Source organism: Chenopodium quinoa, unplaced genomic scaffold (assembly GCF_001683475.1).
Source record: "Chenopodium quinoa cultivar QQ74 unplaced genomic scaffold, ASM168347v1, whole genome shotgun sequence".
In the NCBI taxonomy this organism is placed as follows: Eukaryota; Viridiplantae; Streptophyta; class Magnoliopsida; order Caryophyllales; family Amaranthaceae; genus Chenopodium; species Chenopodium quinoa.
The window spans coordinates 6,624,097-6,639,133 of record NW_018743850.1 but is presented as its reverse complement, the minus strand read 5'-3'; the positions used below and the strand labels follow the sequence as shown (position 1 = coordinate 6,639,133).

Here is a 15,037-nt window from a genome sequence, read left to right as displayed (position 1 = left end):
CGCGTTTTGATTGGATCGAGTCAGATTTTGACACCTCTATATAAAAGGGACCACGTGTAGGAAAAGAGGAGAAAGGGAAGAAAAATAATGAGAGGCCCAACACATTACATGGTCCAAGCAACAATAGAAGAGAGAGATAAAAACAAAGTAACCCACTATCACGAGTTTAACCAATGATCATTTAAAGAGAAGCCCAACGCATAACATGGTCCAAGCAACATTAGAAGAGAAGCCCAACGCATTACATGTCATAGTTACAGTATAAATTTATAAGACCAATCTATATCATACTAAGTACCAAATTAAACAAATATAGATTAGTATAAAAAATTCTTTGTTGGTCTAATTTTATTACAACTATTTTAGAACTATTACTATCATAAAACTATTTTAGTTGAAATGTGAATACAAGATGGCTCTTTCCCTCATTCATAAGGAGTTATGTGAGCAATTAGGCAAATCAATTTTCGAGTCCTTTGACACCAATTCACAAAAAATTCGTAGCTTCATATTTGTGTTACATTATTATACTTCGTGATTTAATTCTCAATTGGGTAAAGTAGAATAATATTTTAAAATGATATTAGGTTGTTTGGGAACTTATAATTGAGTGGAAATACTTGAATTCAAGTTCAAGTTCATTGGTTGGCAAACTATTAAATTCAATTCCACAATTTGAATAACCATGTAGGCATGTACTGAAATCCAAATTCAAGAATTTCCCAAATAGATGAATTGATCCAAATCCAAAATTTCCCAAAAATTAATGTGAGAAAAGTTATTAAATCTTAGAGAAGTATACTTACTAGCCTGTTGCTGTAGAATTAAACTAATTATGGAGTAGGGCATGTAGTCTTCTGTAGATACAAGAGATTATTGTTAGGATCATGCCCAACATTGACATCAAGAAGAAGCTGACTTCCAAGGAAGGATATCAAAACATCTGACCTAACTATTTGTAAACACTCCAAGTCATTGGAGTTGGGAATATTCTCCCACAACAAACTCTCCTCAAACTCGAACAAAGAATTCTCGAATTCAAGTCCAATAATAGGCCTTGTCTTCCCTGGCCACCATTTTCCAAACGTTCCACTGTCGTAACAAACCTCGAAAATCATGTACTTGGTAGGAGGACCAAGTAGTTCCTCTACCTTCTTCTTCAAGGCCTCGAAAGCATCTAAGGCTAAGAAAGTAAGGGTGGTGCCTGAGTCTATGATGAAGCCTCTTGTCCCGGAATCCGACATCTGGAAAACTGATGGTGTCACAGCTAAGCGCTCTCCATTCAATTTGATCCCAAGAACGTCAATGTAATAGAAATCATACAAGGCGTTTTTCAGCATTTTGATGGCTTGGCCTTTGAGGTTTGCTTTAGGACCAAATATTAAAAGGTTGATTGTATCGTAGTCACTGGATATGCAGTATGAGAACTTGGGTTCATCCGGATATAGTTGCTTTGTGATCGCGTACTCATTGTTGGATGCACCTGAATTTACAACACCATGATAAACAAGATCACAAACTAGTTTTAGGCAAGGCAGACTTTACAGAACTCATTGTTAACATCTTAAAACTAAAACCTCTTATTAATTGAATATAACATATTATACTCCATCTATACTCAACCCAAAGTTTTTCCTCCAAAAAAAAAAAAAAAAAAAAAAAAAAAAAAAAAAAAAAAAGGCGCCAAAGTATTGAATCCCACGTACATATGACCCCCATCAACTTGGCGTTGTTGTCCCAACTGCATCCAAACCTGTATAGTAAAACTAAATGACCTCTAGACCAATCAAATGTGGTGTATTCAGTGGCCATCTCCCCATAAGCATTAGACCCATCTCCATATGTAAGATTAAACTCACAAGAACTTTGTAATTCATCACAGCCTTTGATATACCCATACTTAGTGTTGCACTTCTGCTTGTCATCACACCTTATAGTGCTATAGGAGAATGACTTTGTTTTGTTAAAACATGGGTATTTCACTTCACTTGCACACTTCTCACACTGGAACCATGTTACAGCACTTCCTGTGTCGAATATTCCATACAACAATTGCTGTGGAACACCCATATACATGTTCATTACATGTATGCCTGCATCTTCTTGAAAGTAGACCTCGCTTTCTTCATTCGGGGATACCAGAATATTTGAAACAAATTATGTCATGTAATGGTTCCGATTTAAGGTGATGTTTATAGCTGTCTTCAATATGTTATAGCTGTCTTCAATATGTTGTTGGCTTCAAGTATTTGAGTGTTGAATGGAGATTGGGGAGACATTGGTGGGATCAATGGTGCAGTTATACCTTTAGTAAGAGGGAAAAAACCACCCAAAGAAAGGATTAGTAAGATAGTGAAAGATATGATGTTGGGAAGCATTTTGAAGAAAAAGAATTATTGTGTTATTGTATGGAAGTTACTCTTTTAATCCTAAAGAGTCTTGTAAAAGTTACTCTGTTATAAGGGTTAATTATCCAAAAAAGGTACGTACTTTAAGGAAAGAAATCAATTTTAGGCCAACCATAAAAAGGCCAGTGTTATTCTAATGTTTGATAATAGAACTTTTCTTGATTGAAAAAGATAACCCCAGTGTAATCTTCCTAACAGAGAAATAACTTTGATATCTATTTACTCCCTTAAACGATAATAATAACAGCAATAATAAAAAATACTGTAAATAAATACATACTGGAGGCTGAGTAAAAAAAAAAAAAAAGAAGAAGAAGAAGGGAGGCGGGGGGCTTTAGTATAAGACTGGTGGCCTAACTCGCAAAATGTAATGGGCTTTTATGGGTTGGGCTTGAGCTTTGGTTTTAAACATTTTTGGGCTACCCAAACCCACATTATTACAACAACAACAACAAAGCCTTAGTCCCAAAATGATTTGGGGTCGGCTAACATGAGTCGTAAGGAAGCGTACAATATGAAAAGGGACATAACAAGATATTCAGTTTGAAAAAGGGGGACAAACCCACATATATTAAATTCAAAAAATACCAAACACTCAATGGAAAAGAATTCAGATAAGTTCAAGTAATAGGGCAGAGCATTTACCTAGAACAAGGTGGCAAACTGGCAATGGCCTAGCCATCAGAGGAACATTGATGCTGGGGTTTTCCAAAGTATGGACGATAATAGACAAGGAGATATATATAGGAGCAATCAGACCATCTGAAGCCAAGCTGTAACAATATCATAAGTATCAGTAAACATATCTTACGAACTGTACCAATTGGAACTTTAACACAAAATGACCATTTTCCTTAAACATAAAGAGTGTGAAAGTAACTAGGCAGATGTAATCCAAACTTTTCTTGAAATACCAATTCTCAGAAAGTCAGAATAATTAATAGATTAACAAGGTCAACAGCTCTATATGTATTTACAATGTGCTTTGTATATACATGACAACAAAAAACCCATCCTGAACACAGTGGATGATTTAGACAGGACCAAAAGGGGTCTGAAAGAAAGAGCAAAGACAGCATGACATCAATCAACTCTCATCTAGGAAAAGGCCTTTTGGAGCTCAGAGACTGCACATTATACCCTACTTGCTTTCTAACTTTTATTTCAGATTCCTCATAAGAGTAACCACAATAGCATGAGCTCTTTCTGATAAGATCCGCAAGCAACTTACAGCAGAAATGCTTGGTATATCAATCTAAATGGATAAAAAGCAACATATCAATTGTCATCCTAAAGGTCATTTTGTTTTCTTCCTGCTGCAGAAGTTAAGATCACATTCGCAATATTAAGATACCAAACGTAGCATTTGTCTACTCTGCTCACAATATTATAAGACAGAAAAGCCTGAATGCTTTGCAAACCTAACAATAGAATCATACGAATTGTACAGGGTTCCATGAGTAAGCAGGTACTGGAGCACTTCAAACATCAAGATAAAAACCTAAAAGTGAGAGGGCAAATAATAGTCACAAGCTCACAACAAAACTAGGTACAATGGAAAACTCATCAGTTCCTTTATGTCCATACAGATATTTACTGCAAAATAGGCTTAAAGGAAATTAAGTTAAGCAACTTTATATTCATATTTTATCCATGGAAAAGTTAGATTGGCACTCTGCCTATCCTGAAATAAGATGCACAATTTCCTTTCTTGGATACCCCAAAATAATTTGCACACTTTTTCTCTCAACCAATTTCGTTTGCTTTATTCCATTACTCTTACCTTTGTTTTCCTCTACCCTCTATTATTAATATCCATGCCAAAAGCAATTGAGTAACTTATTTGGGATCGGGGGTGTACAGTAGACATGTCAGATTGAAGATTACTCATATAAACTGCTAAATTTAACAAAGTATACAGTAATTAAGCAACAATAAGAAGAAACACCAATATTAAAAACAACTAGGGACTTTAGATCAGGCTAAGGAAAACCAACATTGAGGAAAGTCATGCAAACGACAATCAAATAGATAATTTTGGTCAGCACATGATTACATACAGCTATAAACAGATTTTAAGTTTCAGTACAGATAGCCCCAATGCCCTCAAGAACAAGGAAAGTCATGAAGCAAAAAGGAGACTTAAGACTAACTCGTGAACAGACCGAAGAGGCTATCAGCTAAAGAGATGGGAAAAAGAATCTGGGAGCTGCTTGTTTGGACTTTGGATAACATGATTAGCCCTTGTAAATAAGCATTAATCAGTTCAGCAAAAGGCATCTATGTTACACATAAAGCACAATAGATAGGTAGGTTGGAAATTTAATGCAGATAGATTTAGAGGCAAAGATAAATTGAAAAAATAAATAAATAAACTTTCCATCAAAGTATATTAACAGCTCAGTAGCTCACCTTACCTCCCTTGCCATCATTGGCTCCAAGCAATAGCAATGATCAATAAGTGAAAATGCAATATCTGACTTCAACAATCTTGTATTTTGCCATGAATTTCACGCCACAATAGCATAGATTTATTGTCCACAAGATGCTTGCTTTCATAAACAATATAACTACATAATTCATGTCGGGGCTCTGGTTTTAGAGACCTTAATTGAGTCAAGGGATCAGTGAACTTAGACTTATTGTACAGCTCCTTTGCTGGCTGGACGTGATTCCACCAGAAATCATCTAAAGCTGTCTTTATAGCATCCCAATATTCAACATCTCGATACAGCCTAAACAAACTGCTTCCATTTGGGGTCCAAACATAGAGATCCATCCAATCCCTATCCAGTATCTCCATTAGACCTTGTGCCTGTGGCATACAATAAAGTGGGATTCGCTTCCAAGGGAAAGCTTTGTTAATATCACCATCAAAAAAGGGGCACTTAATCTCCAACACTCCCTCCGATGGCAAACCATAAACATTTTCTTCAACAACCCCATCAGGAGAGGCACCAAGCCAACCATCACCATTCAAGTTATTCTTATTAAGAATCTGAAATTTAGGAAACACAACAGACTTGTCAGTTAATATCTTGTACCATTCCAGAGCTTCCTCCTCATTGATATTGTTATAACAGGTCGCGAGATTACCAGAAAAGGGTTCAATCGCCCCTATCTTCTCTAACCACAATTGAACTCTCCTACGAGGCCAAAACCCAATTGCAGAGCTAAAAGTACTTGCAGTAAGCTTGTTCTTTCTTAATTTCTGCCAATTCTTGAACCAATGCTGAAAACAACTTGCTTGAAGTACATCATATGTACCACTAATATAAGGAGGGTGATTGGTATTGTGTATGTTGCGATAAATACACTTACGACTATTCCTAATTAGGATGTCCCAGTTATTGAACCTTCCTCTGAAGCTGGTATGTTAAATGAATAGAAATATGTTAAAAAATTATATTGACAATGAGATCAACAAACTTATAACAGCAATAACAAACACATAGTATGCAAAACATAGGCAAAAACCCAGATGAGATGTCCTATTATTGCAGCCATTTAAGTGTTACAACATGACATTCGATATCATAACATCAAATGCCACTAAAGTGCAGGGCCAACCCTGAGGCAGGGCAGGCGGGGCGGCCGAGTTGGGGCCATGATGAACCCCAGATTATGAAATTGATAAACATTTTCATAGTTTTGTCCTACAATAAAGAACTATAAACAACAGCCTGCAATACATTAGCAATCACATTTGACTCAATTATCAAATTAGGCTCCAACAACATTGATTTCTTCTTACTTAAGAATAATAACAATAGCAAAATTATAGAAACAAAATCGATCATTTAAATCGTTTCAGTCAGTAATACAGTACTAACATTTCAATAATCCACTTAAGAGGAACCCTAAATTGAATATACTGGCAATTAAATTAAACCCTAAATTGTAAAATTGATATTCGGTGATTTAAAAAAATTAACAATAATATCTTACCTCAGAAGCTGCTTCATTGGAGGAGGAAAAGCTCGGAAGCTTCTGCAATGGAGATATCAGACTACGCGCTTCAATGGAGAAGACAGAGAGAGAGAGGGCGCAGCTTAAGAATGAAGGAGGTCCAAAGGAGGAAGAAATGAAAACATAGGTGTAAGGTTTGGGGTTTATCAAAGGGTTTTGTCCATTAATTTTGTCCGAAATAACAAACGCACCCATATAGGAGAAATAAAAGTGAAAATATTAAGGTAAAATAAAATTTTACAACACCTGATATGGCATACATTTCAAAACTAACTCTATCTTAGGTTATAATACGAGTATTAATTAGTTATCTAACGTCTTGAGGCTCGTTAGCAAGATCAAAACTAAAATTAACGATTATAAACCAATTTCATTTAAGCATAGAGTGTTATTAAAATGTTAGTTAATTAATATTAAGATGATCAAAAGCAGGTTGATACATATTCATTTATGTCGAATAAAATTTAAAAATATGTTTGGTATGAGCTGTAAATAGATTACTAATTAGATATGTTATGGTAGGGTGATATGAATACTAAGTAGAGATGATTGGTTATCGAGATAGATGATGGAGCGAGTGAGAATTTTAAATCATAAACCAAATGTTAGGCAACTATGAGAATAATGAACTAAGTTTACAAATTTTTTAGTATGCTCAACCAATACCAACCTAGTAAATTGATAGATAATGCCATTGACGGTCTAAAATTAAATTATAAGTATACCCTTCAAATATCAATGAAAATATCGAAAAACAAGTATATATTATTACTCCTACGTATTTTTAATAATGAATCAAATTTTGTGATATTTTTACTCAACTTATAAAAGTCGAACAATATAACGTACCACTCTGATATCATATATGACCGTATCCGTGTAACCTAATTTAAGGGTGATCGTCTTAGTTCTTACATACGGGGTAGCATAACAATCCCATGTAAGGAAAAAATAAAAAGAGCGCGAGCGAGTGTGCATTGTACACCCCGTACACAAGTCACAACTACATATTATACCACTCTCAAAATATATAAAGAATACACAATTCTCTCTCCTTCCAACTGAACACACTGATTAAACTCACACATTCAAACCTCTGTTTTCCAATTTCTTTGAAGATTCTGAATTGCAATGGAAGACCAGCAAGATAGTCAACAATCTGTAACCAGCCCTTCTGTATGATTTTCTTTAACTGGGTTTTTTGTTTTATAATCTAAATTTGTTTTGCTTAATCTTAGTAGTAGAATTTTGGTGTTGTTCTTTGATAATCTCTCTCAATTAAAATCTGCATTTTCGATTTTCAGTGTTAATTACACCTTCTAAATGACTTATTAATGGCTAATTAACAGAAAGAAGTTAATGGGTGTTTAATTTTTGGTTCATTCAACTTTGCATTTTTTAGAAATGTCGAGTGTTTGCTTGTTGTATGTTTTGATTTTCTGCTTAATGTCAGAATCTTGGTGATGTTCTTTGATTATCTCTTGTTAATATGAAATTGTCGTACCCTCCCTGTTCAATTGACAAATCTTTAGAATGATTTATGATTATGAGAAGGAAGTAAATGGGTGTTTATCAATTTGTTGGTTTGCCTCTTTTTTTTTTTTCTTTGCAATTTTTCCTTCCAACAATTCTTGTTAGTCGACCCCGAATCATTTTTGGGACTTAAGATTTTGTTGTTGTTGTTGTTAGTATGCAGCCTTTTTTGATCGGATTTATAGTTATTGGTTATTTGGAAATGTATAGCAGATTTTAAAGGCTGTTTAATTTTTGGGTATTTCAGTTTCATCAAGGTGGTTATCTTCTGGAACATATATGCGATAATCCACAGCCTACTAGCCAAACTGGTGAACATCTTGGGTCTAATGTGCAACCTGTAACAAATCTGCAGTTGAATAGCCAAACTGGTGAACACCTTGAGTCTAATGTGCAACCTGTAACAAATCTGCTGTCGATTAGCCAAACTGGTGAACATCATGCGTATAATTACTATAACATGCAACCTCAAAGAAATTCACTGCCTAATAACCAAATTGTTGTACATCAAGGGTATGATCTGCAACCTAGAAATCAGCAGTCTAATAGCCAAACTGTTCGACATCAAGGGTATAATCAACGTCGAAGAAGTCTGCAGTCTAACAGCCAAACTATTCAACATCAGGGGTCTAATCGGCAACCTCAAAGAAATCTGCAGTCTAACATTCAAACTGTTCAACCAGGAACAAGTTCACATCAATGGCACTGGCTTCAGCAATCTGGTCATATGATTCCCAGTACTGGAAATCAGCTGGGATATGCATATCCTTATTTAGGTATGCTTGAGAACCTCTCTTATTCGTGTTAGATAAGCACTTTGGTAGTCATATTCTGCTGATTGTCTAATATCTTCACTAGACTATAAGTGCCTAGTAGATTGGATTTTTCTTTAAATTGATTACATTACACTTATATCATTGAAGTTTTTGCGTTACAACAAAGGCTGTAACAACGATCTGTAAGGCTTTTCACGTTACAACAAAGGATGTAACAGCTTTCTGTTAGGTTTATTGCAATTAATAAAAAAAAAAAAAAAAAAAATCAAATCAAAGCTGCAACTCCATTCTTGAAAAGGTAGGACAAACATCCTATGTTGGTGGCAAAAAGTTCATATAAGTTTTCAAGTGAATTGTAGTTATGTTTTTGTATTTGGGATCTTATATTTGTCTATACTATTTTAACTTCAATTAATATGTTGAATTTGACATATGTATATCAGTATATCTAACTGTTTATGAAAATATTATGCATATGCGTCATGAATTGGTATTGGGTATATGTGCAGTCCAACCATGGAATCCCCTTTCTTCAAGATGTGAACTGCTGCAAATGGTACCACAACCAATGACAAACGTCTCACCTGCTTCATTTCAATCTCAAGGAGGAAACGTAAACCCAATCATTTGGATTTCTCAACAGCAATATTATGAACTGATAGGAAGAGAGGTCTGATTCTGATACTCTTAATAGTCTTAGGAGCTGTACGTTAAATAAGATTTGATCCTGTCCTCTTTTGTATATGCAATGCACCATTATAAAAGGTCTCCTGAGTAATCCTATTCTGTTACATTCTTGTGTTTGGCATGTGCAGGCAGAGATGAATTGCCGCATAGTGAATCTTTATCAATTGACTAACGACTTGCAAGCTCAATTGAATGATCACGAAAATCGGATCAGATTGCTGGAGGCAGGATTAAATAATCTAATCACAGGGACAAATGGACTTCCCAGTCAGTGATCAAATTTCAGATGGTGATGATCTTGCGGCATTCTCGGCTGATCATGTTCACTTCTTAGAACCTTTATCTCTTTTGACTATGCAGCCTTTTATTCTATTTTGTAGCTGAATGTGTTACTGTCTCTAGCGGAATTCGTAGTGTTCTACTGCTACCATTTGAACAGGAGTTAAGTGTATAGGATAGTATAAAAGGTACAGGAATATTTTAGCATGCACTTGAATTTACTATGCATTCATTAAGTAGGTGTTATCTGAATTTTTTTGTACAGAATACAGTGCCTTATGTAATACGGGCAAATGGAAACAAATAAGCATGTATGTAAATGTCTATTTGATTGTTCATTTGTTCCTGCTTTTTTGTTGCTATCAAATACTTGCTCCTTTGCATAAATGCTGCCATTCTTGATTCTCCCTTCACATTGTAGTTCAGTAAAAGCAATTTATCCATTATTTGCATGACTAGCATAGTAGCATGTTAATTGTTGGACGTTGGAATTTTAGTCTAGTGTTAAATATATAAATTATAACCATGTTTTCAGATAATGAGATAAGCGCAGGATTATATTATAAAAAATCAGCTCACAAGCAAATTTGACATACAACTTTGGAAAGAAAACAATATCTTTGTAAAAAAAATTAAAAAGAATGTGTATAAATTTTAGGGTAGAATTTGGAGTTGTAAGTGGTTCGAAGTTGAGAAATTGATGCCTCAATTACACACTAGGTTGTTTTGAAAAAAAAAAGAAGTAACTTGTGAATAGGGGAAAAAAAAAAGAAAAAAAAGAAAAAAATACGAAAATTTGGGATAGACAATCAAAATGAAAGTAAATGCATGTATTAAATACTGTAACAAAAATAATATTCAATAAAATAATTTCAATTTAGTAAAAATAATTTCAATTTAGTAAGTTGACTACTTTTCAAACAACGCATAAAATATCACACTGATATCACACAAGTGATGTATTCGTGTAACCTACCCTGAATGTACTTCACCCTCACGATTGTTTTGGTCCGATATTTGCGGGTCAAACACTTTGAGAGTGAGAGGGATGGGTAAGGGATCCTCTCCCTCAAAAGTGTCTCTAATGAGGATTGAACCCTCAACCTTGGTAATTTTTTATTTAAGGTAACAAAGTTTCTCTAATGGGGATTGAACCCTCAACCTTAATAAATTTTTCTTTTTTTAAAAGTAAGGAGAATTTCCTTGCAAGTGGGAGGAAATTAAGGTTTCCTTCACAGGGATGAAATGAGAGCCTCCAACCATTAAGCCAACCTTAATAAGTTAATTCTTTCGTGTAACATAAATTAAGGGCGATCTTCTTACATAGGGACTACCGAGTCGCATAATCCCATATTCCCATGTAAGGAAAAAAGAGCGCGAGCGAGTGTGCAATTGTGACCCGTACACAAAAAAACAAGTCACATCTACACGACTACACATTATACTTCTCTGATTCTCTCAAAAATAACATTCAAAATTTTGTTTTCCTAAAATTGGAACAATTCACTTCTCTTTCCTTACTACTGAACACACTGATTAAACCCACACACTCAAACTTTCAAAATTCTTTGAAGCTTCTGAATTGCAATGGATGACCACCAACTTAGTCAAGAATCTGAAACCGGCCCTTCTGTATGATTTTCTTTAACTGGGTTTTTTTTATTATTTTTTTTATTGTGATCTTATTTTCTTTTCCTTAAATCTTATTAGTAGAATTTTGGTGTTGTTCTTTGATAATATCTTTCAATTATATTCTGCATTTTTTATTATCTGTGTTAATTATACCTTCGAAATGACTGATTCATGGTTAATTAAGAGAAAGAAGTCAATGGGTGTTTAATTATCCGGTTCATTTGGCTTGGCATATTGTAGAATATTGCTTGTTTTCATGTTTCGATTCTCTGCTTAATATCAGAATCTTGGTGATGTTCTTTAAATATCACTTTTTAATATGAAATTGTTGTTCCTTCCTTGTTCAATTGATAAACCTTTAGAATGATTTATCAATGGCGGATTATAAGAAAGAAGTAAATGGGTGTTTATTAATTTGTAGAATTGGTTCATTCAACTTTAGCATATTGCATAACAAATTAAGGTGGCATATTTGTCTCTTTTTTTTTTTTTTTTTTTTGGCAACATTACCTTACAACAATTCATGTTAGTCGACCTCAAATCATTTTGGGACTTAAATTTTGTGTTGCTGTCGTTGTTGTTGTTAGTATACAGGCTTTTTTTTATTGGATTTGTGGTTATTGGTTTCCTGGACATGTATAGCAGTTTTAAAAGGCTGTTTATTGTTTGGGTATTTCAGTTTTATCCTGTATATAATGATGTCAATTGGCCTTCTCTGCGACATTCAACCAATTCACAGCCTAAAAGCCAAACTGGTGAACATCCTGGGTCATATCTGCAGCCTCTAAATAATCTGCAGTTAAATAGCCAATCTAGTGAACATCTTGGGTCTGATCTGCAACCTCAAAGAAATCTGCAGGCTACTTACTAGCCAAACTGATGAACATCTTGCCTTTCATCAGCAACCTCAAAGTAATATGCAGTTTAATAGCCAAACTCGTGAACATCTTGGGTCTAGCCTGCAATCTCGAAGAAATCTGCAGTCTTATAGCCAAACTGATGAATATCTTGGCTCTCATCTGCAACATCCAAGTAATCTGCAGTTTAATAGCCGAACTGGTGAACTTTGGCCTAATATGCAACCTCGAAGAAATCTGCAGCCTAATAACCAATCTGGTGGAAATCTTAGATCTGTATTTGAGTTGTGTTCTCATGACATTCAACCAAATCAACCAGAAACATGTACACATCAACTACACAGGCTTCAGCAATCTGATCATATGGTTTCCAGTATTGGCAGTCAGCTGGGATCTGCAAATCCTCATTCAGGTATGCTTGAGAACCTCTCTTGTTCGTGTTGGATAAGCACTTTATTACTCATGTTCTGCTGATTGTCTAATATCTTCATTAGACTATAAGTGCCTAGTAGATTGGATTTTTCTTTGAATTGATTACATTACACTTATATCTTTGAATGTTTCGCGTTACCACAAAGGCTGTAATAGCTTTCTGTAAGGCTTTTCACAAATTTAAAAAAAAAAAAAAAATCAAATTAATGTTGCAAGTCCATTCTTGAAAAGGTAGGACTAACATCCTATGTTCAATCAATCAATCAAAGCCTTAATCCCATAAGTGGGGTCGGCTAATATGAACCAAATTTGATTATTCCGTGTAGTCATTAACATAAATCTTCCTCCTCCATCCCTTACGATCCAATGCTTCATCCTCATGCAAATCCATACACTTCATATCCTTCCTAACTCCTTCCAACCAAGTCATTTTCGGTCTCCCTCTCCCTCGTTTAGCCCCTCCATGGTCCCACTCTTCGCAGCGGTGCAAAAAAAAGTTCATATTTGTTTTCAAATGAGTTGTACTTATGTTTTTGTACTTGGGATCTTTTTGATAATTGGTCTGTACTATTGCACTTTATCTTCAAATATGTTGAACTTGACATATGTATACCTAATTGCTTATGAAAACGTTATGCATATGCACCATGAATCGGTATTGAGTATATGTGCAGCCGTACAAAGGAATCCCCTTGCTTCAAGTTATGAACTGCAGCAAAGTGCACCACAACCAGTGACAAAATTCCCACCTGCTTCATTTCTGTCATCTCAAGGAGGATATGTAGACCCATCCATTTGGAATAGTCAAAAGTATTATGATCTGATAAGAAAAGAGGTCTGATTTCGATTATTGACAAGTCAAATTTTGTTGAAGTAGGTTGGTATCAAGGAGAAATGCCGATGAAAAATAATAAAATACTGATCTATATATGCTAGTAAAGATGCATTTCTTAAAGAGCTTATTTAGTATCTTGTATGCAATACACCATTGTAAGAACACTCGCGAAATTCATATCCATACCCTTGATTTACTATCTTATACTCTTAATAGTCGTTAGAAGATTTTCGAAATTTAATAAGATTTAATCCTGTCCAATTTTGTTTATGCAATGCACCATTATAAAAGGTTTCCTGAGTAATCCTATTCTTGTACATTCTTGTATTTGACATGTGCAGGCAGAGATACATGACCAGTTAGGGAGTCTTAATCAACCTAATAACCGCCTGCAATCTGAATTATTGATTTCTTGCATAACTTGCATTAGACTGCTGGCGGCAGAATTTAGTGAACTGAAGCAACCACAGAGACAAATAGATGACTGTGAAAGTCACGTTAGAAGGCTGGATGCAGAATTAAATAAGCTGAAGAAGCAATCACAGGGACACTTGGATTACTACGCAAGTCACATTTCAAGGCTGCAGGAAGAATTAAGTAATCTGAAGCAATCACAGGAACAAATGGCAAATGACATACACCATATTTCTGCAGGGAAGGCATCAGAAAAGAATATATCAGGAAAGTCTACTCCTTCAGATGATACTTTGCCTTCTACTGGTATAGTTAATTTTCATCTGGGAGGCGGAAGTGCTTCTTCTAACAATTTCCTCGCAAGAGCTTTGCAAGATGGTGTAAAAATAGGTGATTCTTACAAGCTGGATGAACGGAATCCGCTGGTTCAAAGTGGGAGTGGTCTTTGTTCAAGCTCAGGAGTCAAGATCAAATCTGGTGAACAGTCCAAGGGACCAGTTAATATGGCTGCAAGGGAAGGTTATCTGCTACTAATATACACAGAGATGAGTTTATTACAGAATTAAGCATAATACAAGGTGAGAAGAAGAATGATGGCAACACTCGGGGATCTCCCAGTAAGTGATCAAATTTCAGATGATGATGATCTTGAGGCGTTCTCGGCTGATCATATTCACTTCTTAGAACCTTATTCTCTTTTGACTGTGCAGCCTTTTTCTATTTTTTAGCTGAATTTTTTACTGTCTCTAGCAGAATTCATAGTGTTCTGATACTACCATTTGCAATAGGCCAGGGCTTAAGTGTATAGGAGAGTATAAGAGGTACAGCAGGAATTTTCTAGCATGCACTTGAATTTACTATATTCATTAAGTAGGTGTTATCTGAATTGTTTTGTACAGAATACAGTGCCTTTTTGTATGTACTACAGGCAAACGGAAACAATTAAGCATGTATGTAAACATCTATTTGATTGTTCATTTGTTCCTGTTTTTTTGTTGTTATATCAATTACTTACGCCTTTGCATAAGTGCTGCCATTCTTGATTCTCGCTCTCCTGAGTCTCCTCACATTGTATGTCAGTAAAAGCAATTTATGCATTATTTGAGTGACTAACATGTTGTTGGTCGTCAGAATTCTAGTGTCAAATACAAGTGCCCCAGTTCCCTACCATACCAATTCAGCAAACTACAACCTTGTGTTCAGATAAGCGAGAGT

The 15,037-nt window shown here is 35.1% G+C and overlaps 2 protein-coding genes across 3 annotated transcripts; one reads left to right on the top strand and one right to left on the bottom strand.

Annotated features, from left to right (window-relative positions):
• Nucleotides 1–704: 704 nt before the first annotated feature.
• LOC110686147 (aspartic proteinase nepenthesin-2-like) lies at nt 705–6,523 on the bottom strand. Of its 2 annotated transcripts, XM_021862733.1 has the most exons (5): nt 6,357–6,523; nt 5,505–5,776; nt 4,821–5,406; nt 3,054–3,181; nt 705–1,483 (listed from the first exon to the last, which is right to left on the bottom strand). In XM_021862733.1, the coding sequence occupies exons 3-5, from the start codon at nt 4,838–4,840 to the stop codon at nt 834–836; spliced, it is 798 nt and encodes a 265-aa protein (XP_021718425.1). In that variant the 5' UTR covers nt 4,841–5,406; nt 5,505–5,776; nt 6,357–6,523; the 3' UTR covers nt 705–833. The 2 variants fall into 2 exon arrangements, with proteins under 2 accessions (XP_021718425.1, XP_021718424.1); XM_021862732.1 differs by lacking the exons at nt 705–1,483; nt 3,054–3,181 and having other exon boundaries at nt 4,886–5,776.
• Nucleotides 6,524–10,985: 4,462 nt separating this feature from the next.
• On the top strand, nt 10,986–14,763 carry LOC110686146. Its single transcript, XM_021862731.1, has 3 exons — nt 10,986–11,284; nt 11,964–12,553; nt 13,750–14,763. Exons 2-3 carry the CDS (start codon nt 12,164–12,166, stop codon nt 14,386–14,388), a joined length of 1,029 nt encoding a protein of 342 aa, XP_021718423.1. The 5' UTR covers nt 10,986–11,284; nt 11,964–12,163; the 3' UTR covers nt 14,389–14,763.
• Nucleotides 14,764–15,037: the final 274 nt, after the last annotated feature.